General features: G+C 47.5%; 1 protein-coding gene across 2 annotated transcripts in view; it reads right to left on the bottom strand.

Annotated features, from left to right (window-relative positions):
• Positions 1-3,666: 3,666 nt before the first annotated feature.
• LOC128913724 (cytosolic carboxypeptidase 6-like) overlaps positions 3,667-26,533 on the bottom strand; it is a 335,261-nt gene continuing 312,394 nt past the window's right edge. For both annotated transcript variants that reach the window (XM_054211794.1, XM_054211795.1), the window contains 2 exons: positions 19,184-19,280; positions 3,667-6,506 (listed from right to left, as the gene is read on the bottom strand). In XM_054211794.1, the coding sequence (XP_054067769.1) occupies positions 6,383-6,506; positions 19,184-19,280 (221 nt within the window). In that variant the 3' untranslated portion in view covers positions 3,667-6,382. The remainder of the gene's footprint in view (positions 6,507-19,183; positions 19,281-26,533) is intronic.

A 26,533-nucleotide genomic window follows, 5' to 3' on the forward strand; every position in this document is an offset into this window, starting at 1 on the left:
TAGGGCCTAAAGAAATCACGCCTTTAGAAATTTCTTCGTCCAGCCTTAAAATGGGGCGTAAATGCTACAGTGCAACCTTGGTGGTGCACACAGGCAGCAAAACCAAAAAAAAAATATCCCCCATCTTCACCTAGCACCGAAGGGAATGTGTACAAATCCTCAGCAGTTCAGGCTGCTTCGGCTGAAAGTACCGGGGGTAACAGCCCTAAATGTGCAGAACGAACAGGGGACTCTTTATACTTGGTATAATTTTGTGTCTGTAACGGGGGATCGCAGGGGGATATTGGCTCCCTTATGACTGTGAGAAAGACTTCATCCCCAACGGCAACACTTGCTCTAGTACTTTATTTTTCCTCCAAACACTAGCTGCTAAGAAAATCTTCCTTCGTATACCCAGGCTATTGATACTGCAGCTTAAGTTATAGCTGGATGGTTTCTGTTCCCGCTGCTTCCAGACAGTAAATTTGAAGCCTTACTGGAAAAGTGGCATTTTTGTATTTTCTAAATCGGGATCTTTTGTAACATTTTCAATGGTAAGGAACTTCTTTACTAAACAACTTCATGAAAAAAAAGGATTCCGATTTCCAAGTTCTTTTACATACCGTGCCTGTCAGTACTCATGCTCTCAGCCTCCCTGTGTTCCTCCCACAGGAGGACTCAAACCCCTCCAGAGCTGTTCTCTCAAAAGCCTATCTTCCTTCCGTGTGTGCTGGTCTGCCATGGAGAGGTGCATGAAATGTCAAATAAATCACACCTCCCTGTATTGACCAGCTGTGACAACCGCTGACTGCCACGCTGCTGCAATGCGGTTCGCATCAGGTGCCCTTGGATCTCTACTCAGAGCCACCAGATGGGGAAGAACATGAGTAATGAGAGGTGCTCCTCCATGCCCAGGCAGAACCACAGAAGGATGTATTGTGTGTGTTCTGACCTGAAATCCCCTCTCGCGCACCACAAAATGTCCCGTCCGTAGCGCTCTTACCTCCGGAGAAGGGATGAGACGATGGTTGGTCAGCTCTGCTGGCTCTGGAACGCCTGGCTCCAGGAAGCCTGGCTCTTCTGGAGGGGACCCGGTTGCATCGCAGGGAGGTGCTGAGGCAGTCGGCGGCTGTGGGCCATCCTGCCCCTCTGAGCGGTGGGTGCAGGGTGCGTTTGCTTACACGGACAGACCGCACCTGGCCGTGGCTGCAGCACCATTGGTACATGCCTTCCTGGTGGCCCTGGGCTCGCAGAGACCCAGTGAGGTTGCTCTCTATTAAAGCCAGGGCTATGGACCACTGAATACTGGTACTAAGCACAGCGAAAACCTTAATCAGCTCTTGCAGAGTGCTTTGAAATCTTTTTCTGCACAAGGAGAGAGAGACTCTAAGGGGGATGGAGATCAGCTCCTTTGCAAGCCATGACAAATGTTTTTAGCAACCTCCAGTACAAAAGGCAATGCAGCGAGCTCCGCTTATGTCGTTACCATCCAGCACCATGCCTCCGGCCGCTGAGGAAACTGGTTTAACTTATTTTTATATGAAAAGGGGTAGATAGACACAAACACACACATATATAAAGCACGCACACACACAGTCTAGGAGGCAAAGAGAGAATCTGTATCTGCATTTGCAATATCTTCCTGTACCAGGTAAGGAAAGCATCTTTTTCCTTTTAAGCGGGTGCTGTACATACATACATTGTTTCCTCGCAGTCTATCTTTAGGTTATAGCAGTTCACAAGGTTTTTTTCAGCAGATGCGTTATTCAATTACTTCAGGGCTTTTCCATTTGTAATATTATGAAGCAATGATAGCCAGCAGACTTCACCTGTCTTTCAGAGATAGCCAGCCTGGTAATTTTAACTCTGCCCATTTTATCCACACCAGTAAATCTCATAACATGGTTATAGAGAGATTCCAATTTTTGTAGAACCTTCTCCCGGGAATTCCTGTATACAATATTGCCATAGTCTGTAATGGACATAACCTGTGATTGGATTAATGTTTCCCTAGTGAAGAAGTCAAAGCATTTCATGTTCCTATAACTGGTTTGCAGCTCTGCAGTAAAGGTCTTTGGTGTGGCAGAGAAAATAATTGCAGATGCAGCCCCAATCAGAATATATAATCCCCTCACAGCGAGGGTCCGATTCAGCGCGGTTAGACTGCCTGCGCAGGGGTTGCAGCGGGATTTTCTTGTCAGGAGAGCAGACTGCACAGAAAACAAGTTAATTTTGGTATTGTAATATTCATCACCCGGTCCCGTACAAAGGGAGGTAAATACATCGCTCCTGCTCCAAGGGAGGGCCCTGCAGCTCCCCAGGCAAAGAGTGGAAACAGGCAGGGCAGTGCAACGGGGCTCGGGTGTCCCCACAAGAAGAGCCCTCTGCTTGTGCTCAGATAAACACGTGCCTTTGATCTTAAGAGTAAATACCATTCCGTCAAATTAGACGCCCGGTTTTGGACCCATATTGGCTTCTGAACCTTTCAAAATCCCTTGGCCTGACACAAGTGACTAGTAAAGAATTACTGTTGATTGTACAACATGCATTACTTACATCTGAGACGTAGCTCATCTCCAGGAAGAAGCGGCTCATGGCGCTTGGAATAGGCTCAGGTGGAGAAGGAGAACTTCAGCGCTCGTGTAGGAAGAGAGTGAACTAGAGACCGGGAGCAAAATGTCTGGTATTTTCAGCTCCCATGATATTCTTCCAAAGAATTTGTGAAATGGTGTGCGCACACCACGCGCACTCTGCCACTCCGAAGTGCAAGCCCTTGTCATGCAAGCTAGCAAAGTCCCCGCAGTGAAAGGCTCGGCTCCCATCCCCAGCCGGGCAGGGAGAGCTTTCGAGAAACATGGTTTATTGGTGAACCTCAAAAGCAGAGGTAGATCTCTGAAGAAAGCACTATAGAGTCAACTCTGCCTATAGGGTTCAGAGAAGACGTGATTGGGATCTCAGGGTGGGAAAAATGGGTAGGGGCAGCTGTGGCTGTGGGTGGACTGGAAGGTGCCAAAGACAAACTGAGACACCAGTGAAATGGGAGGCCAAAGCAAAGAGTTTGAACGCGACGTGCTGGAACAAGGATAGGGAAGGTGGGCTCCAGAATGGGCATGCTGCCCGACTGAGGAACAAGGCAGATGCTCTTGGCAGATAACCTTATGTTTGGATGTTATGGTACTGCTAGGCAGGTGGAGAGGATGGGAAGAAGGTTACCAGCATGGGAGTTGACAAATGGGATGTCATCATTTCCCATATGGGTAACTGTCTCCAATCTGTCCTTTCTATCCAACTAAAAGCTTGGGCTATCTCAGCAGAAAGAAGGCATCTCTGGCAGAGATGAGCAGTCTACGTAAGGGCTATACTAAGACCTGGAAATAAAGCCTGCAGGCTGCGGGGCAGATAGAGGTGGCAGGAGACAACAAAGAAGCAGAGACAGTGATTTCCAGGACGATTCAGTTACTAAATCTAAACTTAAAAGACTGACTTTTACAAGTCAGATAGCGGGAGCCTCTAACAACCGAGAGCAGGACAGCTCAAGGGCTTCCCAGAACCCCCTTTTCCACGTCTTGTTTTTGACGTGACTTTGGGGGCCTGTGAGGAGCAAAGAATGAAAATGAAACAACACAGTCATTCCACAGCTGCTTTTATCACTTTATTCATATTTCTAGAGTAGACTCTTTAGCAGCTAAGCAAATACCTGAAACTTTCTCATTTTATATATATATGTGTATATATAGAATCATTCAAAAAGACATAATGAGGAATTCTGCAAGTGTTTTTCCAATGAATATGCAGAAGGAACATTAGCACCCCAGTAAACCAACTTTGAAGGTCTTCCACTAAAACCCTATAAAACCCAACGATAGTCATAAATTAGCACTAGATTAATTCAAAGGAGAACTTATCCCCCCTCTGCGTACCTTCTAATCCATATCTCCAAGAGGTCATTTTAATTATCACACTGTCACTGCTATTCATTACTCTGCTTTTGGAGACAGAGAGCCAGCACTGTGCCTTTTGGATGCCTTGGAATTCATCATATGAAGGCATTTTATTCTCCCTAAAAAAAGTGCACAGTTTAACCCCCTCACCTTGAAATACTGACAATATCAGGTCCGCTTGGAGTTTTAAGTCATTTGCCTTCCAGTGGGATATCTCTTTCTTGTTTTCAACAAAATTCCCCTTATCAGACAGATACTAACTAATGAAAGCCCAGCTAATGGGTGGCTAATGCACAGACACAATCAGCTCAAGTTTTGTCAGATCCTGAGTAGCTTGTCCTTGGCATGCAAAGCCAAGTTTTTGTCCTGGCTTGTACCTGCTCACTCTTCCTGGCTGCAGTAATGCTAACCGGATGGCAACCATGTGCCAGTGGCTCCCAGGAGGCCTGTTGTGATGGGGCTCCAGAAGTGCATGAGAGTTCCCAAGACACAGAATGCAGACCTCAGCGTTGACCCTGCTTGCTCGGTATTTACTCGTATGGAAAGGAGATCAAGGACCTTACACTGAACTCTCTTTTATCCATCGAGATACAGATATGGGAACCGTATTCAAAGACAGATAAGCATACATGAGGGCCTTCTAGCTTCCTGGCTGCATGAATGCAACCCAAGCTGCTTTCAGTTCTTCTTAGGATCGCACCTTGGCTCAGTGTTAGTCACGTTCAGGCCTTGCAGCCAGGTCTCCATTGCTGAAGAATCGGGGAGTACTTTCACAAGGGAACAGTAAATTTAAATTACCCGGAAGGTCTATTTTAGCCTAGTAATTCTCAGTTTTTCTCATACCTTTTAATTTATCCACAGGATGTGTTCTTCTCTCACACAGGCCAGTGTGAGGACCCAGCTGAGTCTGACTCTGTTCCTAGATGACGTGGAGCTCAAGTCCTGGGAAAGAGGAGAGGAGCAACCAACCCAGCTCTTTTACTAGAGAACAGAGTGTCTGGGACTATTACTTCTTCAGGGTTACCCACACCAAGAAGAGCTCATTCAGTCTTGTTTCACATGTCTTTCTTCACCCCCAGTCTGGTTCATCCTTTCTCTCTATCCATAAAATCACAGAATCTTCATGGTTGGAAAGGACCTTTGCGATCATTGAGTCCAATGAAACAACCTACAACTTCTGCCACTAGAACATGCCCTGAAGTGCCAAATCTAGACGTTTCTTAAATACCTCTAGGGATGGTGACTCGACCACCTCCCTGGGCAGGCTGTTCCAGTGCCTGCCCTGTTCCAGTGGGTCCTGGCAACTTCTTTCCTCCAAGCCACCATTGCAGCCCAACTCCTAGCAGAAGACAGTGAAGAGAAGCTGCTTCCCAAGGCTTCTGATGGATTGGCAAGAGGCACTTCTAAATGCACTCTCCTTTCCCATTCCCTGGGAGACACGTGGACTCCCCTCAGGGTCACCCTCTTTTACTCTCCAGTTTGAGAACCTCTGGCCTCGTGCTTCAAATCTGCATCACCGGCAGAAGTTTCAATTAGTCACACAACACAGGAGACAAGACTGCCTAGTGACAGTGGCTTCGAGCAGAGACTTCACCTGCTGTCCGTGTAACGGGAAGGTGGTGAGGTTTTGCTTGGGACCTCTTACAGTAGTGGCACAACACTGTTCACCTCTTTCAGCACTCCCCCCTACCTCACACTGCCTCAGTCATACATCTGTTGGGAAGTCCAGTCTTCCTAGACCCCAACCAGTTTTTGCTGGAGGACCACGGTTCCTGCCTCTTAGACAGGTCCTGCAGCGAGTTTCACGCCTGCAGCCTGACAGCAACATTTCTCATTTGACCCCTTTCCTCAAATGATCTGATAGAAGAGCGAAAAAACCTAACCATGCAGCGGATGATAAACGGCACACTGAGGAGCGCCTGCCTGACTCCCAGAAGCTATTTATCAGGCTCTCTTAATGCAAGCTAACAGGGCTAGCACATGCAATTGGCATAAGAGCTTCTGAGCCTGACACTAAAAGGGGAGACATCACATGGTGCAGCAGGGGAGCCAGGACTCCCTCATTAGCTCATCGTATGGATTACCCCTTTAAAGAGAGAGAGCGAGCCTGGTGGAGGGAGGGGAGGCTTTCTCATCTTAACAAATAGCTTTTCAGCCCCCGCAAATGATTTTTGTAAACCTATTGGGTCACTCTTTTTTTTTTTTTTTCCCCCCCCAAAGATGAAGGAAAAAAAGAAAAAAGAAAAAAAGGCCCTGAAATTGATTTACCATCTATAAATAAAAAAGAATCAATAGTAAAATTTCTGGCTAATTTCCCTCTCCCTCTTTCCCCCGTGGGCTATTTGTTATCTTAGAAATACTTGTCTGGGGAAAAAAAAAAAAAAAAAAGAAACATCATCAGTTCCAGCCCCTGACGTGCTCCTCCGCCTCGCCCCGCAGACCAGCTCTGCTCTTCTCTTCTCTCATCGCTTGGAGAGAGACTGGTCCTTCAGGTGCGTCTGGCTCCTCTTCTCTGGCTTGCCACCAGCATGGCCGTTCCCTTGGCCCCGCGGGGCAGCGCATTTAAAAAGCGGCAGTTTTTCCTTCCTGCCAAAGGAAGAGAGAGAGAGAGAGAGAGGGGACAGGTATTGTAAAACACTGTGGTGTTTCAGCAGCAGGTGAGCCGTGCGTGGGGTGTGCTCTGAGGAGAAGCCATGGGTAAAGTCTCGCAGCAAAGTGCATCTGTAAGGAAGGCTTTGGCAGCTCGAGACGAATTAGAGGTGGTTGAAGACCAGCTGGTCCCATCCTCCTCTGGCCAGAGCAGGGTTAGTCCTTCCAGGAGACTTCAAGGGCTTTGCGCTAGCTCTGAGCTTTCTGGAAGAGGGGCCCCACTGCTTCCCTTCAGGTAACGCACTTACCACTGTTTTCTCCTCACCGTGGCTCCCGCATGCCTGCAGTGTTTCACTTCATTTCTGCTCATTAACAGCCCTCACATCACTGTGATCGTTTCCTTCTGGGGCATATACCATTCACAGGACAGCTGGGTTCAGGAGTCTGCTCACCACTGGATTGTCCCTGCTGCCAGGGGTGTTCACAGCTGGCGCCAAACCCTTCCGTGACAGACTGCCACTGGGTGGGCAGGGAACACCCAGCATCCGCACCAGGGCCTTCAAAGAGCCCGATGTGATACTGCTATTTCACCGTGCCCGTTAACTCCAATTATCCAACAGTCATGCAGAAATTTGGTTGTCACTATCGTTTGGAGTGTGGTGTTTCCAGCGCACCTTTCGGGCTACAGTCCTAGCAGAGCAGTGGGACTTTAATTACTGGCCTCCAAAGGAGCAGAGTTGTGCTAAACACAAAGTACTTCTGCAGTGATGCCCCAGGAGTTCATGGGCTAAGAACTGAGCTCCTCACAACTCACCATCACAGAAACAGCTCCTCGGCCCCCCGCCGCTTGTCCGAGGGAACAGACCTTCTTTGTAACGCTTTGGTTCCTGATAAGTCTCACTGTTTGTTTCCCAGACAAAGTGCTGCTGGGCGTGTGCTTACGGTGTGCGTGATGAATGTTGGCTACTTTAAGGAAAAGTAAATCTCTGTCCTTTATTATCAGTTAATTCTGTAACATCTCTATTCTATTTGTTTATATAGTCTCTTTGCTTAGAGGCCTTAATTAAAATCCTCCATCTCACAAGCCCAGCACTCTCGCCGCCTCTCCTCCCTCCGGGTCCTGACCGACTTGTGTTTCACAGCGAGATGGGCACGAGCGACTGGGCAGCCTCAGCCCTGCTCTGTCTGGCTGCTGGGCAGAGCCACGCTGGGGAAAAAGTGGCACAACTCACATCATTGTACCCAGAGACGTGGCTTTGATGAGAGGCGGAATGAAACGGAGAATGGGTCCTGCGGCACCATCCCTTGCTGCCCAGGGAGACTCGTGCAGCACCAAGCCATCGCAGAGCAGGGAGCTTTGCCGCACATCCCTCTACCAGCACTGGTGTGTCACACTGGAACTGCAGATGTGCCTCTGAGCCAAACGCTGGGACCAAGAGCCAGAGGAACCAGCTCTTGGCTGCCCTACAACCCTGCCTGCAGGTCGCCGGCGGAGAGCGGGGTCCCTCCACACTTGCCCCAGGCAGCACCAGCTCTGAGCAGCCATCATCATCCCCTGTGTGTACCAAGCTTCAACCCCATGGTGCTGCATCTCCCGCTTATCTTGGCAGAGCGTGAATTACCTCCCCTCGCCAAGCTGGCTGTGCTGCGGCTGTAAAAGCAGATATACCTTTTGATGGCTTCTCTTTTGTAAAAACAGCAAAACCTGACTATCGGTTCTCATCCCGCGGAAGGAAATCAAACGGTGCTGTCAGCTGTGCTCACACCAGCCAAGAGCTCCGATGAACCCCCCAGTACCCACCATGCCCTGCCGATTTTCGTTCGTTCATCCCCCGCTGCTATGGTAGGACACAAATGGAGAGAGTCCTCTACTCGTGCCTGATCTACTCTTTAAGCAGTCTGCTCCCTCTAACATCAGTTACCTGTATTCACTACGGCAGCTGGAGACCCAAACCACGCTGGTGTTGGTGCTGTACCAATTCCTACTGAGACACAAATGCTAGGAAGGGGAGGACCTATCCGTTCACACAGCCATGTCACCAAAAGTGGAGTGACTTACCAAAGGCCACGCAGCAGACCTGGGGAGAACTGGAAGGAAAAGAGCTGAGATGGAAACCCAGGTTTCCACCCTGAGTCACCCCTGAGGAACTGGGCCCTTCTAAACCTGCCTTCCCCGCCACACAGGTGCATGCTTGTCAGTGCTTCTTTGCAGAAGGAGGTTTGAAAACACATTTTAAAAGAATTGAAATAACGTAGGGGCCAATGGGGCGCAGGGCCGAGAGGGCTCTACCTCCACCAGGCCTCCCCTCCCCACTGCCATCACAGCTGCCACCAGTTCAGCATCTACTGCATCGCCACTCTTCAAGCGCCAACCTAAGGCACAGCAGTATCTTGAAGAGATAAACACTAAGACAAAAATAAATAAATTAGCGCCCTGGGAGGGAGATCTGAGAGGCACACTGAAGTGAGAACAAGCGGTTTCTCTGGTTCTGTGTATAATTACATTGACATGTTCCTAGACAACACTGGAGACCCGAACACAGCAGCAGCTGTGGACCAAACGGAGAATCACGCCAAACATAGGAAAGCCAGACAGTCCATCCATCCCCTGCCCTGGGGCTGCATCAGCACTGCCCGTGTCGCTTGTGACAGCCCGCTGCCTGCTCCCGGGGGCAGAGCCAGCGCCAGACGGGGCAGGCAGGGCGACGGGGCAGGCAGGGCTCGGTTCCTGGCCGTGCTGGGGCTGGCTCTCCCCTGCAGACATGGATTTCTCTGGACACACCCCATTAGAGCAGCGTTGCTGAACGTCATTCCCATTTTCCTCTCTGCAAGTAGAGGAAACAATGTAAGAGGAAACAATATAAAAGGAAACATGCAAAGAGGATAAAAATGGGTCTTAAACGTCCTTCTTTTTTCGTGATTTGGGTAACACAGCACTTGCAGGTGGGATTTTTAGACACTGGCCCTTTTTAGCAGCCGTCCAGGCGCCCACTGAACTGAAGCATCGTGAGTATCAGCCACTCCGTTCACATCAGGTACTTGTGACAAAGTGATTTTTCTGGACGCACAGCCAATTGACAGACAGTCGTGATCAAACCACAACCCCGCTGCGTGCTCATCGCACATACAACAGTTAATCTTGCAGCCGCGCAAACTGTTTTGCAAATTAAAATCTCAGAGGCATAGCAATTACAATACCAAATTTATACCACATCTCTCAGTCAACTAATTGTACATCCAAAAAATCACCACTTGAATAATCTGAATACATTCACCTTTACAGCTGAAAAAAACCCCCACTACATGCTTGATCTCAACACAATTTTGAGTTACGGAACCCCATGGGAAAGAAACGCCAACCTCTGATTTCAACAGCAAAATTGCTTCTATCTAAATACAGCAGATGCATAATTCACATTGAGGTGTAACATCTTGGTGTTTCCAGCGATACATTCTGCAAAATGGAGATATTCCTATTGCTTCCTGTAGCTCTCGGCCCGTCTGCAGGAAGACAAGCCCTACATACACCTACTCCAAATGTGGCGTACGTGTTCACATCGAAAACAATGGTATCTGGATTTCTAATTGTTAGGAAACCTTAAACCTAAAAAGTCTCGAGATGAATCAGCAGACTTACAAACCGGGCTGATGTTTGAGCTGAGCTCAGCTTTACAAAGGCACCGCCATAGGCACCCTCGTGCACTGTGGTGTTTTGAGCTCTTTCACACACATGTTTCTTGACTTCTCTTTCCACCCAGCGAAGCAAGTTGAGGTGGGGAGCAACAGATTTGAATTAGTGACTTTGCAGCTGGCGTATTAAAGAGGGCCAAAATAGAAGAGAATTTTAAATTGCAAAGGCAGGAGAAAACTAAGTTCTCCAAGCCACGTGAGTGGGATCAAAAATGAATCATCAAGGCTGGAAAATGGCTAACCTCTGATCCCTGAAACCGAGAAATCTGGCTGCTGTCATGTAGCTGCTGATCTAATTTTTACACTTTCCCCTCCATGCAGAGGAGACACGTTTCCATTGTGTCCATCGCAGCTAAACAATCAATGCCTGATTACTTCAAATGCTTTGCTCTCAGGGATGCGCAATTACCCAGGCCCATATTTGACACTGCAAGGGGAGCGCAGTATTTTCTGGGAATGTCTGACAAGTTTCAAACGTAAAAAACACAAATCAAATGGCCCAGCAGATAATGACACCCAGTGCCCTGGCAGTTAGATAATGTGCGTGCTCCAAAGCAAGGCCAATTAGAAGCAATAAAAACAAATTTGAAATGTTAGAGCAAAGGTCAGAAATCCTCAGCCATTACTACAGGCTTGATTTTTTTTTTTTCCCCCCCCAAGCGGTCATCAGTGCCTATTTCCAGAAAGCGAGCACAATTCATGCTTGCCAGATGACCACCCACCTATTACATCAGATTACGATTTCTGAGCCGTACAAACCCCGCTAACGTGGTGCATGGAGAATCCCAGCACTATCTGGAAACCTCATCAGGTCCATACTCTGTGGTCCTACCTTTCTGAATGCAGGGGCTGGACCGTGTTGCTTACAGAGAAGGCATCATATTAGAGCCTGCTCCCCAGGAGAGGTTGCAGATGTCTCTTGCTCTGCTACAGAAGGGATCCTGCTGCTTGTCATCCATCCCTCGGTTCCTGCCCTCCTTCCCCAGCTCACTGCAGCAAAGCACATCTGCTTCACCGAGGAGCCAGTGCACAGAGGCAGGAATAATTAGCTTGTAACTGGAACCACATTATCACACAAAAGAAGGAGAAGTAGCCACAATTACAAGCAGTGCACGTGGCTCAGTCCTAGCCATCATTATATATCTTTACTGACCCTGGAGGAAGCTACAGAGAGGATGGGAATAGGTTTTGTCTTGTTTCCCATCCTCCTATCTCCTAAGGAGCAGCAGGAGAATAATGGGTTGTGCTTACCTGATGAGATTCTAGCAGAAAATGACCATCTCTTGAGCTTGTTCAAGTTAGCAATGTGATACTGGGATTAACACGCCACGTACATCAGCCATCACCCGCATTGACCCACCCTACACATAGCAGCAGCTGTCTCTGCTCTCAGAGCAGAGTGCTCCGTCCTGCTCTTCAGAAATCCAGGGAGAATCCAGGCAGGGGCGAGGCATGAAATAACACAGATGCTGTAAATCTGCTTACTGAGCCCTGGCTTCCTCACAACAAGCCCAGGGAAGGAAAAGGAAAGCAGGTGGGTATCTCCAGGCGTATCTGTATGAGGATGCCTGTGAGAGCTAATCCAAATACATTTAGGGTGTAAATGTAAAGCTGATTAGCGAAACCACAGTAAGCTCCTGTGTGGATATGCTCCTTCAGAGTTAAAGCAGCCATAATTCAATTTATTCATTTAGCTCATTTCCAAAAGTAAATTAAGGTAGAGTAAATTAAATTAAATCAGCTGACGGCACCTTCGTTTTGAAAGGGATTGTTAACAGGGACCCAATCTACTTCATACAGTAATGCAGATTATTTTCTCCTGCTGGGCCACCCGTCAGGCGTATTGGCTCCCTGGGCTAGTCCTGAAGTATTTTTACACACCTTGTGTTCAGAGACTGGCTGAAAGCAGGACCAAGCCGGAGGTGTATTTGGCTGTTTGCGTGTGCTTTAATGTGCGCGTGCTTAAATCCAGGGTAAAAAATCCTTCCAGCCGGCACTCTGGTTCCCAAGCGCTTGACAAGGTCGTTGTTGTAGTGTGGTATTTTGGTGAGCCCTCTGCTGGGAGCTGGCCCAGCACCGCAAATCTCCCCAGGCTCTGCAAACGGATCCTTTTCACTGAACCCACGCAAATGTGTCACCATTGAAAACCTGAAAGGTTTTCTTTAACGACAGCTACAAGTATCAAGAGTTGCATAAAACGTGCAGACCTGCGTGGGAGGGAGCTGACAGATTATAATTACCAATAGAGAAGGGGGAAAAAAACAGAAATTAATTTTTGAGGCAAAACATATAATTTGCCTTTAAACCATAGTACTGCTCCCATTACTAATGCAATTTACAGCCTTGGAAATCACGCTGAAGTTGTTTGACTCCTCGGCAGTTCGGGGTTTGTTTTTTTTTAATTTTTCCTTTTAAAGGAGCACCGGCCAACGTGGGAGGAGAAAGCAAGGGTTTTCTTGGACACTCATACGCAGGGAGCCAGGTAAGACGTTCTGCAGGCTCTGGCTGCGTTTCAGTGCTAGCTGGTAGGACCGCGCACCACTGCAGCCCTGACTGGTGACATAAGGAAGACTGAAACACAGTCTGGTCCCACTTGTCCCTCCAAAAGCGACACAGCTATAGGGCACCCATGGACCAGGTTCTGGTGAAATCCCTGAGACTGGTTGCAATCCTCCCTCCAAGGAGGCCGGGATGGTGATGGAGGGTTTTCCAGCTGACTCTCTTTTTTTCTACCCTCATTTAATTTCTTTTCTCTATGAATCGTAAGTGGTTTTGCTGACCTTTCTCTGGAGCAGCACTGGAGGAAGGGGAACAAACCATTTACTTTGCTGTGTCTGCACAACTGAAGAGGCATTGACAGTAGCGTTTATGATACTGGCACCGTTTTGGTGCCTTGGGACTTTCAGGAGACTTGATGTTACAAGTAGCCTGGGGAGGTGAAGAGCCTACATGTATCTTCTGTGGGCAAGGGCAATGGCCAGAGCTGCAAATGTCTTCAGGATTGATCTGGGGAACTTCTCCTTAAGACCCGAATCAGTTTTCTTTTTCAGTAATTAAAAAATTTTAAAAATATGGAGACACTGAACTTGCTGTTAGTAGCAATGCTAGCATCTCAGAGTGTCTGAAATGCGCAGCTGAAATCTGAGCTGCCTGCTTGCCCACGTTGGAGAACATGTAGTTTGGTTGGCCCACACAGACATTTCATTCAAACCAGTTTGCTACCTGGGCTATATTTTCCTATACTAACACACACCTGTGCCCCGTCACCAGAGCCCAAGGGATGAGTGGCTTGAAGATGGCCAGCAACATCTCCTTCCATGTGAGAGAAGTCAGGAGAAAAAAAAGAAAAGGCACCAGACTGTTCTTTCCCTCACTTCCATAGAACTGCAGTGCTACTGTGCCCTGGAAGCTGTGGAGTATTTCAGATCTCAATTGCACTGAGACCAAATTTGGAGTAGGGCACTGTTGCCCTGACAAAATTTATAACTCTTGCTAGGACATCCACTTTTTATTTTTTCTGTTTATTAGTCTCTGCTCTCCTCTTAACCACTGAAAATGGTGGGGGAAAAGATGACAAGACAGTGATTTAAGTTTGGGAGAAGCGAGATGGGGATAGCAGCAAACAGAGCCCCTAGAGAATGACAAGAAGCAGCCATCTACATAAAGCAGACAGGTGGCTTCGCTCCCAGCTCGCTTCACTCTCAGCTGTCATCTCGGTCATGGCCAGGTCAAAGAAAGCACTACCAGAGGTAGGTGAAACCTCAAAAATCCTGAAGGCAGATCTTAAAAGCGTAGAGAGGAGTTCTTTTCTGAAAGACAGCAAGAGGTGGACTGGGAAAAACATCCCAGACCCAGTGGGACGCAAGGACCCACACCCTGCATATGCCAGAAAGCAGCAAATCCCTGGGATGGCGTCAGTCTGAGCCCGTAGGACCGCACAACCTCTGGACACAGCTCTTTAGTGTCAAGATGGGTCTCAAAACTTGAAAGGCTGAGTTGTCCTTGGTAAAAGTGCCTCCCATCAGACTGTGCCCATACACGGGAAGACATTCCGCAGTTCCACCCAGCGTGATGCAGATGATGGTGCCCATCGCCTCTGAGGATGACAGGACAGTCCCGTGGGCCTACCCAGCCTGTTGGATACGCAGCTGTGAACTCATACATCATCATTAAGGCTGCAAAGTCGAGCAGCAAAAGGAGGAATTGCCAGAATAAAGGCTGTCAGAGCAATTTTAATTCAACCTCCTGGCGGATATGCCTTCTGATGCGGGCTTTAATTACCTCATCACAGCCTACTTTTTCTTCAATGAGACCGCTGCTTCATTCAGGGTGTGATGGACAGACGGCAATTAATGAAGGGCCAGTCAATATTTTGTTCTGTCCTTTTTTTTTGTTCAGTGTGTGGCCCCAGGCAGTATTTGCTGCATGCCATCAAATTCCTGCTCTTAGACAGAATTATTCATCTTGTCCCGGACTTTTCTCGCGTGCGTGCAGCAACTGAGAGCATCCCACACGGGAAGGAATTTATCTTCCAACACCCCTGTGAGCAGAGAGCCTGGGTTTTACCTACAGGAAAATGCGGTGCAGGCGTGAGTTGCAGAATGCTCCGCTAGCGAGGCCCAGGTGGGATTTTTCAGGGTACCCACGCTGTATCTCTTCGAAGCCCCTAACCTCAGCCAGAGCTGTAAGCGCTTAGCACTTCTATAATTTGAACTCCAGTGTGTCCAGAAAATCAAGAACATGGAACTGGTGGCTCTCAGAGAAAAAATGTCAGTGGGTAAAGAAGCAACAGCTCCTCTGCTGACGCTGCGCCGGAGCAGGGCTCTGCTGCGCCATCGGTCAGCCAGGAGCGAAAGAAGAGAGCAACCCCGATGTGCAAAGGGGCGGACTTAAGGCAGTGCAAGGTGACTGGCATTTGCGAATTTTTCAGCAAAAAATTCTGTTTTCCTGCCTTAACCATTCTCTGTAACAGTTGTACTCTGCTTTCTCTTCATTCCTTACGAATTTCTCGCCTTTTACCAAAGATTTCAGTGGAGGACATTTCTCACTTTAGACCTGAGCCATCTTAACCTTTACTGTGCCACAAGCAGAAGGAGGTGAGTGCAGAGACGGAACCTCAGTAAGAGGAAGAGCTCCCTGTGCCACCGGCGGCATCAAAGGGAGCCCCACTCAAATGCTTTCCAGTGCGTGCAGCGAGAGCAGGATTTGCTGGTCACCGAGCAGCTTAAAAAAGGACAGTAACGAGAGGAGAGGAAGGGCACGAACCTTCATTGCCACCCTTTCTGCACTGCACTCTCCTGCTCTGTGCCCACTTAACCCAGCCTTAGAGAAACATCTTTGTGTCCGGGGTGGACTTTCCTGAGCCTCTCTGAAGCATGTCTAAGTGGCAGCGCTCTCTTCTCCAGCAGCTTCTGTAGGCAGCACAGAGGGCTCTTTTATTCTGTTAGAAATTCATAAGCCTACCGGCTTGTTCACTCCAGAAAATGTCCAGCATTTTCAGCAAGGCTTTTAATTCATTAACTCACGTAGGAAAATATTCTAACCTTCCTGCCCTCCCCCGCTGAGTCATTGATGCTTTCCTATCTTGCGGCAGACACATCACCTTCAGGAAAATAATTGGTTAGCATGCTGATAACAACAGACATTTTCTTTCTGAACTGGGCGTTTGTTTGGGATCACAGGGCGTCCCCGTGATGAGGACTGCAGGACACGTCGGGGTTACTGTTTGAAACAAATCCTGACCTTCCCCTGCAGGCTGTGGGAAACGCTGCACCGCCAATAGGCTGGGCTCACAGTGGCGGGGGTCAGGGGGAAAACTGGAATAAATTCAGCAAGAGGGAAGGGGCTGAAGGGTCCTGGGAGGGGCTGGATGAGCTGTGGTGGGAGGCATTTCTGTGGCCTGCAACTGTGAATACCTCCTCTCGCTGGTGAGGACCTCTTGGGAGGGAACAGGATTGCGCAGTGCAGAGTTGGGTGCACCCCAGCTCACCCCAACCCTTCAGAGACCACCACCACCACAACAACGCATTCAAGATTCATTTCTATCAACCAACCACTCAGGGACAAAACAGAGCACCCCTTCTGCCCCCCCCCCCGACAGGCTCAGCAAATAATTGAGGGCTTCAGCCCTAACGTGACTTTCATGGTGGCCTCTTAGGAACTCGGTGGAGCCTGACTCCTGTGAGGGTGATGGGCACAGCTCCACAGTGAGGAACTGAAGGCCCCATCTACAGGTGACAATTGTCCCCAGGGACTTCTGTAGACAAGGGCAGGTGGAATTTTACGACAGGTCCAGCCAACCAGTTGGATTCACTTACAGGCACATAAGCACCTTACACAGGTACAGCTACTCCCCTCTTCCTCTTGGAATAAGCTGCACAAGCACATGGGATAGCAGAGCCCTGGCTTCAGTCTTGGTTCTGTAACCGGAGCTGCTGCTTCAGTTCTTGCCTCTTGCTCCAGGTGATCCCAATTCGGTTCCCACTGAACTGCCCACGTTACCTGTGCTCTAGGATGGGTGTTATCAGACGGCCTGGCTGCATGGACTAAACTCTGGAAAGGTGCCGGAATTTGGCTACCAGCCATATTCGTCACTCTCAACACCCGCTCTCCCTTTCTGTGCGTCAGTTTCCTTCTCTGCAACATGGTGATACCAACATAAACATTTCCTTCTTTAAAATCCTTCAGTCAGATGTGTTCTAGAAGTGTTGCGGGTCGTCGCTATTTCCAGGGCTGTCGTTATAACACATTTTGGCTGCACTAATTCCCTCAAACAGAAATCGCTCTGCCTGTAGTAGGCTGGGACAAAGCAGCCAATTAGTTGTCCTTTACACGTTTATTAACTCTGCAGCTTTCTTTCAATGGAATCTGGTAATGTTTTAATACATTTTCATAAACTGTGGGCACAACATGTCCTGTTTCAAGCTAATAACCGTGCTATATAATTAGTCCTGATTACACAGATATTTAGTATCATCTTACGTATTCCAGTCCTTTCCTAGCGCCACTGCCTAGCCAAGGCATATGTAAAGCCACAGTCATCTCCCTTCTGTTTCCCAGCAGTTTGCAAGATTTTCTTTTGGCCAGGTTTGCAGTTAACAGCTTCAAAGAACAATTTCATTTCATTGATGTACATTTTATATATTTTATATATATATATGTATTTATATATATATACACAGGCTCTGATCAAATGCCAGGTGACAAAGCCCAGGATACAAATAGAAGGCATTTGTCTACTTAGAGGGAAAAGCTGGTATTTGAAAGCCGTCAGGAAATTAACAACATGAATCTTTAAAAATCTATTCCTTAAACATCTGTTGGCTTTGGGCTGAACATTTACTGTATTTAGGATTTTACTGCGAGGTAGCACTTCCAAAACAAAAGATCCCTCACCCCATTAGATTCTGGTGGGGGAATGAGAGAAATTTGCTCTGTGCAACCCGATTATAGATGTGTATCTTTCCCTGCTGGCGTGGCTGTCTCTATAGAGATGGACATGGATATTTGATGAGATTAAAATGCTTCAGTTACCACTGTCAGTGGTTCTTTAATTTAAAATGAAGAAAGCAAACAAACATTCCTTTTGATGGGGTAACTGAATGATGCTACGGAAAAGCACTTTGCTGTCAGGTGGTAATTAGGTTCAGTAATAGTCGTGGGTTTTTAGCCTTGGAGGCTGTGGCCCCTGGGAGTCTGAGAGAAACGATACATTCAATTTCCGGAGGAGAGGAAGATGCTGGATGCTTTTCTCTGCTAACCCTGCAGGTCTCTGCAGATAAGAGCGTTCAGAACTGCAGTGCTGACAATCCTCCTTGAGCCAGCCTAAACTGTTGTGTCAAGATCACGAACAGCGAAAGGGAGATGGACTCGAAGCAGGGCGTTTAAACACCGACTGCAGTCAGGCTGCCTCTGACCGCATATATAGGGAACTGCCAGAATGGCTGCACCAAGAGGATTTTCAAAGGCTGCAGAAGGAACTCCAGTAATTGCTCTATGGTCTGGGCTGATATTTGTAACATCCATCTTATGCATCACTAGAAAATCTTCAGTAGGAAGTGTTCTTTTGCAAACAAGCAACTGTTCCCGCAGGTACTTTTTTAAGGGGGGAAAAAAGTGGGGAGAAGAAGGGAGTGAATTTCGAGGCTCAGCTGCCTCCCTTGCCAATTTGGTATTTTTTTTTCCACTGCAAAATATAAATTATATTTGGTTGTGCTGTTAAGAGTTGAACCCTAAATGAAACATTTCAATTGGCCATAATGCATTTAATTGGAAATTTTGAGTTTGGAGCCATTATCGCTGTTTTCTCAGAAGAGAGGCAAGTTCTGAATATGGTGTTTCCCATGAAACAAGAGCTCTGGTTCCTGCTCTGCTCCCCTCCTCGCGTTATTACTCAGCTTTGCCTGTTCAAGGAATGACATCCTTTTAGACAAACATCCACCAAACTGGTTGTGAAGCTGGAGTAAGGACTTATAGTGAGAGGGGATCCCCAGGTAAAGGGTCCCAGTGGGACTGGCAGAAGGAACCTGACGTGTGGCTGCCAGCATTGCGGCAGGTCCAAGGCAAGATGGAGAACGCTGCCTTCAGCACAGGCTTGCCCAGTAATTTCCTGAAGCACTAAAAAAAGTTTTCACTTCCAGAATTAAAACTTTTTAAAATAAAGTGGGTCTGATTATCCGCTTGCTCTCAGGAGATAAATGAAAGGTAAGTCCATTAAAGATACTGGTGTGAGATTGGTGTACAGGCAGGCAGAATTCAGGAAAGATATCGATATCTCCAAAATCCCCTGAATATTTTTTCAGGCATAAACCAAGTATCTTTCCTGATCATAAATGCCTTATTTCCGAATGGAATTTCAATAAAATAAGCACAGTTAGACTAGCATGCTTATTGTAAAGCCATAATGCAGTAGCACTGAAGTTTAGTCATGAAAGGTATTAAAAAAGCAGCCCTGCTAAAGCAAGAGAAATTGCTTTCTGACCTACCGAGTTTTAGGAGTAGGCGCTAGTGGTCTCTCCACCAAGGAGTTCAGCCTGTAGTAATCCAAGAATGTCCTGGCCACATTTCTTCCAAGCTTCATATCTGTGAGTTTTTAATTAAGGAGCATTTTTTTGGAAATAATTAAAAATAACAATAATAAAAAAGCAGAGTCTCAAGGTAAATTACTGCTATTTGATGCACGAGCAAGCTTTGCATTAACCATCCCACAGTGCCCAGGCTTCAGGCGAACTGACTTACGCAAGCAGATAAAGTGGGGGTCATCTTGTTTGCTTCTTGTTTTCCCAAGCAGATGCTGCATAAAACCACAGACAGGAGGAAACAATCTCCCGTTCTCGCCGTGCCTGGTTGCAGAGCCCTGTGGTGGTCATGAAGTAATACACTAGACCAAAGGGGCCTTGCAATTTTCGTGTTCGGGGAAAATAATTGCCTAAAATCGCTTGGACACAGGCAGCATTTCTGTGCTTGTATCCAGGAAAGAAGGTCAACAATGTCATAGCATGAACCAGCCCTGGACCACTGTACAAACTCAAGGTTGGGATTAAAGCTGTAGCCCTCCAAACCTTTAGCACTGTCCCCCACACTGTCCAGGAAGAATATACTGTTCTTTTAAGTGTTTTATATTCAGGACCTGGAATGGTGGTTTTAGCACTGAACTGGAGGGACAGTAGAATACCTTAAGGAGGTCAGCAGTAACTCCGGGGGCCCTTCTCTCCTCGCTAGCCACAATTCCTCCTTCAGCTAACCCTGAGCAGGTTAGCTGGTGCTGCACATCAGAGCTGCCACAGAGACCTCTCAAGCCGCAGGAGCCAGACCTTCCTGAAGACTCAGTTGCCTAAAAAGAAGCTGAATAACCTGTGAATGCATTGACAGCATGTCCATGGGGTGAGTCTCTTGCTCAAGTGAAATGTCAGCGCTAGGTCTGCCTGTTACAGAGCAGCGCCTGCTTATCATCTACAGGGTGATGTCCAACTGGGAGAAATGCAGTCGATGCCATTATCCACAGCTGTATTATGGGAACCGAGGAGTCCTTTATTTGCCTATTTTGAACTGATGCCTACCCACGCTACAATAACCACATACTTCTCCAGGGCACTGGCCCAAATGGTCATTGTAATGGTCATTTCAGGAGTGCTGATGCAGTAGCTGAGGTAGGTGCGTGACCTGGGGAATCTAAGTACACCTCTGCATCCGACACCCAGCAGTCCAGGAAAACTAACCGCCGCTGGGTTGATTTGTGTGCATGCGTGCACGTTCTGCTTTATCAATAGTTATCTGCTGGTGTTTCCAGTAGAGGAAAATTCCAGAAGTGCCGTGTCCCAGGGGCTTCCAGCAGCGCCTGTGAAGACGCTAGCTTCTAAATGAAGCTTTTATTACCCACCCACTTGCATTAGACACATCAAAACAAGTGCGCATGAGACATCGGGTTCAGGCATCACTGTGAGATCTCTGTTTATCATTTATTTATTTATTTAAAGGGGACATCAAACTGATGTGACTCAGTCTTTAGCTCTAGTTCTGCAAAAAGCCAGCCACCAGCTCTGGCTAGCACTGCCGTCAAGCCCTGACGTCGTGGCTGAGGGTGACACTGCTTTTCTCTCCGGTGATCTGATCTCACTTTTCCAGTTCCCGCTGCTGTGCCTGGGGATGCTTCCGTGGACCTATCCCCTTCTGTTTGAGGGCCTATCCTAATACGCTCATTGCCATCCTAATACCATATGTGCTGCGGGCATCTATATTCTTCTGCCCAACAGTACAGCGCAGCCCAAACAGCTGGTGGTCACGGCTGTTGTCTGCGTGGACAGGGGTAGTTGGTCGTGTGAAACAGCACCGGCTGTTTCACGGCTCTGCTGCGGTACCCAGTAAGCTTCCCTGCAGCCTGCCAGCGCTGACGGACGAGACTAACCGTAGGTGCATGAAAGTTCAGAAAGTTGGAGACAGCCTAAAGTTTGTCAATTCCAGGGAGGGCAGCGTTGCTTTGAAAGCTTTTTGGTATTGTTACTGGAGTTTGGGAGTGGCTGAGGGTAGTTTGGTTTCTGCAGATGCGAACTCAAAGCAGCGGCAAAGGTGAAGAGTTCAAAGTAGTCTGAGAAAGCGAGAAAGAAGGGGAGAGGGCTGTCAAACATTTAAGGGATTGAGAAGACTAACATGGCTTGATCTTGTAGTTTCTTTCATTTAGACGGCACTTTAAAGACATAAAGTGGTAATTGGACTCAGTAAAGTCTCTAGGACATTTTGTCAGTGCCAATCTCAGAAGGCTCCTCTGCCAGAAATGGCCCTGCTGCCCTTTTCTTTGTCTCTCTACATTGCTTGTGTTTGCACAGTCGGAAACACCTGACCTGCTGTCCTGGGGGAGGAAGCCCTTAGATGAGAGTGGGTGCAGCCAAGGAAGCGCCTACACGAGCTCCTACGTGGTGCCTTACGACTCTGCCTTAACCCTCACCTGGAAGAATCCAGTTCTGTTGCTGAACTTAGGTCTCAGGAATAGCTTTCTAAAGGTAAGGACAGTTAACCACAGCAATAACCTGCCTTAGCACATCTGGAAACCTCCAGACTAGAGGTCTTCAAGAAATGGTTAAACCCATAGCAGACAAGAACAGTCTGCTGTGGTCCTGCATGAAGTTTGGAAAAGGAAGTATAGAAGGGCCCTTAGAGGCCCTTCACCCCAATTTTCTACAGTTCTAAACATGTAGAAAATGTTAACGTCCAGACCTCCTGTTTGCTAAGATTACCAGCAAAGGCAAAGGCATTTTGCGGAGCAGGGACCCATGGATAGATGGACGCCGTGAAGAAACTGGAAATGCAAACCTGTGCCAAATGCAGCCATCAGAAAGTGACAAAATGGGAACAACTTGAAGTCGGCATTGATGGAGAGAGACTCAAACCAGCACGGGATAAAAAATGTGCATGTTCTAATATAGTCTCTCAGGCCGTCCTACCCCCACTGCTCTGCCTGCCGCCTCCGCAAAGGATGAGCGGTTTTTGTCATGGAAATCAGGCACCTGATACACAAAAACAGAAACAGCAGTAACAGTCTCTCCCTGTGACTACCTAGCTTGGGCGAGAAATGGCCTGACTCACTCAGCAAGTGCAGGCGGCCCGCGTGTGCAGAACCGATGGAGAAAGACAAATCAAAGCAATAACATTTGCATTTCTTTCAGGCGCACGGAAGACCCAGACTTCGCTTTGGCCTGCACTGTATCACGAGCACATAAATAACTGCAACTAGAACCAGAACCCACTTTTGCTGGCTGGTTTGTTTGTTTTTTAAGCAGCTTCCCTTCTGCAATCACACATGCTGTGCTTTTGCCCACAGGGACACCCTGCTTAGCTTGAACTGCCCTTGACAGAAGGCCACATCCCAGCTATTCCCATACCAGGAGCTCAGCCTGTATAAGACAGTAGAAATCAATTTGGGAGAGTCACAGTGGAAACTTCTGTGTGAATCTTCACCTTCACTAGTGTCCACAATTCCTTTTCCTCTCCCTTCCTCCTCCTCCATAGACTTGTTGTTCTTCCATGCTCCATATTTCTACCTGGAAGTGGAAACCAGCGTGCCCAAGGCCCCTCCTGGAAACGCTGTTCTCACAGCATTCCCTCTTTGAATGGCATCAGCAGTTTCAGGGAGATTTCATAACGGTCTGTTTATGCACAACTCTGCCAAATTTCACAGATGTTAGGAAGTTCAAGAATCGTGCGGGGCTCTCTGCAAAACCCCCCGTATTTATGATCCCTACCGTGCCTCACACCCCAGAGCTTCCAGCCCTGGTCAAAAAAGAGGACAGAGGAGTGGGGCATCTCATAAGCCCTTACTAGTTTTCCACTGAGCAGATTCATCGATCCTATTGTGGACAGTCTGCTTAAGCTGGAGCCTCTAGAAGCACAGACACAGCCTTGTTCTGTCTGTGCATGAAGGCAATAAAAATCTCAATTTGGAAACCAGTTAGCAGTACAAGTCATTAGGGGAGGTACTAAATGTTGCTGCTTTAATAGCTCACTGATCATTTAATAATGTCGCTGCTGCAGAGCATGGTGGCACCATTCGCTCGCTTTTGTTTTGCTTTTTGAAATTCAGGGTCATTCCACTTTCAAGTGAGTGGATTATCGTTCTTTCCCCCTTTTGCCAGACACTGCAAACTGCTTTAAATAATTAGAAGAAGGATGGCTCCTTCAAGTTCACCATCTCATTTTCATAAGGTCCAGTGTCGTTGCTTTGGAAGAGGGAAGAGAAGCCGTGGTGGTGGTAAGGATTTGACAAGGGCAAAACAGTTAGCAGCCCCCACTCATCTTTGATAAGTCCTGTGGGGTCTCTGCCAAGCAGATTGGATCTCTGTTTTTATGTCTCATCTAGAGGACAGCACCTCCATCAATTTGAAACACTGCACGGGGTTATTAGCTTGTGGAATTCGTCCAAGTTTAGTCGTAAGCAGGATTTGAAATCGTGACCATTCAGTCCGGAGGCAGCACTGACCAGACCCACGCAAGTCTTTTGTTTCAGACACACAGCTTTAAGTTATCCTAAAGGCAGACAGAGGGGAAGAAAAAAAAAAAATAGGGAAGGGAGAAGGAGGGGAAGAAAAATGAGATACAAAGAGAAAGATGAATCTTTTTAATAGCTCAAATTAAAAACCAGAAGCAGCTCTTTGTTTGACAAAACTGAATTCTACAGCAAATCTCAGTCCACCACAACAACAATCCCGTTATTTATGAAAAGAGGGTTATTTTGTGTGGGAGAGTCCCAGATGACTGTGGTCAGCTAGCATACTGTCAGCTTTGTACAATCTCAAGAGAAATATGGATGAGGTTTTCTCGTCTGTTTATAACAGCTTCCATCAATGGATCAAACCCCTTCCCAACTCGAACAAGAGCTCTAATGGAAAATGGCATTACACGGCTTTAAACCACCGTGTCATATCACGCCCGGCCTGATCAGAACTAGTCCCCTATTTTAGCAGAGCCGTTTTCACCAGTTATTTACTTGGTTTGTTTCACAGGGCTGCCGCTATTCTCTGATAAATGAGAGATGCTGCCCATATCACATCTAGTTGGGGGACCCTCTTCAAGGAAAGTGTAATTGTGGCAATATAGAGACTTGGCGGTGGGAGTCGCGGGGGTGGGTTCTGTTTTCACCAGCATTTAACAGGGTGCAAGTCTGGGTGCTTCCTTTGGCGAGACTGTCACTCCAGGGAAACGAGGTTCACAATCTCTAGTATATCTGGTTACACATTTCAAAATCATTAGCAAAGGAGGAAGCTTCTAAAAGGGAGCGCGGGGAGGGGATAGGACTTACCCTGTCCTCCCTACGGACTTTGGAGAGAGCAGGACCTGGCCAAGCGACCACTGAAGGTTGAAGGTTCTTGGTTTTGCCGGCCTGCGAGGTGCTCATGGCCATGATTTCTGGGGGGAGTCGGACACTTCCAACGGAACGGGGCTTTTCATAGCTCCAGGAAAAGAACCAGGCTCCATGTGGGAATTACTGGTGACACCCTCTCACAGTATTTGTCATGAACACAGCCAGCCTGGAAATAGCAAAGGGAGTTTCCTCAGGAACAGTATTGCCATCCCAACAGCCTCAGTTCCTGATCCCTGGTGAGGCAGATGTTTTTGGAAACGAAACGTAACAGCAATGACAAGTCTTCATTTTTATTCCTCCCATGTGTTATCAGGGAAGGAACCAGGCGGAAAGATCCCTGACTGACTGTTTCAGGCTTTCAGGCCTTTTCCTGAAATGCTTGATTGTGGTGGAAGAAATTACGAAGATGGAAGTTGTGCGCTCTTCTCCCTGAGTAATCAGAGGCCCGTAATTTTCCCTCCTCCTCTGAAAGAGGAGGTTGGAGAGTAGGTATCTTGGAGAGCACTGTTTTATCTCTGCCAGAGGGACTGTGCTGCAAGTATTTCCCTTGAACTCATTTCAATATCAGCTATTGCTTCTGCCCATCTCATGAACTAAACTGAAACAGGCAGATCCCAGCTAACACCTGGACATGGGGAACGGAGGGATCTCGAGGCAGAGAGAAAAAGGCAAGAAGGTGGAGGTGCTGCACAGGAACCAGTGCCAGGATAGAGCCAAGCATCCCCGACCCTGCCGGGGAGCAGAGGGGAGGTGTTGGAGTGTCTGGGTACCCCAGGAGGTGGTGGAGTGCCTGGGTACCCCAACTGTCCTGCAACACAGCAGCGCCAGCGAAGGAGCCTGAACACATTTTGCTGCCGACGGAAACCTGCATGCAGTACTGAACTGCAGAGCTGCCTCCACATGTGTCCGTGAAAAGGCAGCACTTAATTCAACATGGGATTCCAGACACACAGACAGGGAAGGGAAAATCAGGCTTTTCAGGGCAAGCACAGGAACAGAGAGGAGTGAGATGTCTCAGAAACCGCCAAAGTAGCGCTAGAAACACAACAGGGCCACTGCCCATTTTTACCTCTGAAGCCACATGCCATTTACCAGCACTATGAGCATGATTTTGCAGGGATGCCTCTGACTGCTGCTCCATTATCCTAATGCCATCTTCACATCGCTCTGTGTAAGTTACATTTTATCCATCTTACGGTCCCTCCACACCAGTGGGAAATGGAAATGGGCCCTCCTGTAAATGGTAATCTGGCCTAAACTATAAAATGACAAAAGAAAATGGTTTATTTAATACCTTAGCAGTGCTGACCCCCTTGTCTAAGGGGCAGAGGTCAGAATCAAGCTTACGGCTGAAAAAGAAAAACCCAGAAAGGGTGAATTTCAGCACCAGTATATTTTAGTTCATGCAACTATTGCCTCAAGCATCACTCCGTAGGTTCATATACTTTAAAAATTACATACTTAAAATCTGATTATAACAGCTTCTATCAAATTGTCCCAAAATGAATTTGGGCCTCCGTTTACTAGTCTCACATTAAAGTCTGAGGGATCTTTAGTTAGAGTATCGGGAAAACAGTAGGATGGGTCTCTTCTTGTGACTTTAACGTTTCTGATCTTTTGTATTGTTTAATTCTAGCCACTTTTCAAATCTGTATAGGAGCTTTTGTGGATTAGCTGACTTCAGCTCTTTACACAGTGAATGAAAATTACAAAGTTGATTCCCTCTGATATACCGAAAAGGGATGAGGAGAGGGGAAGCAATTTCCAAGTGAAAATCCAGCATTCACAATCTTCTCCTATCAGTGATGAATGTTCTCAAATGCACAAGGGAAAAACAGCATAAAAATTTAAGTCTTAACTGGTTTTGTTTTCAGTCTGGTTGGAAATGGAAGAACAGTACAATAATTTCCAATTCTAACTAAAACCCCCCAAATTCACTGGGAAATCATGAGCTGAACTTTTTGGGGATCCTCTTGGTCCCTCA

This window comes from Rissa tridactyla, chromosome 8 (genome assembly GCF_028500815.1).
Source record: "Rissa tridactyla isolate bRisTri1 chromosome 8, bRisTri1.patW.cur.20221130, whole genome shotgun sequence".
NCBI lineage: Eukaryota > Metazoa > Chordata > Aves > Charadriiformes > Laridae > Rissa > Rissa tridactyla.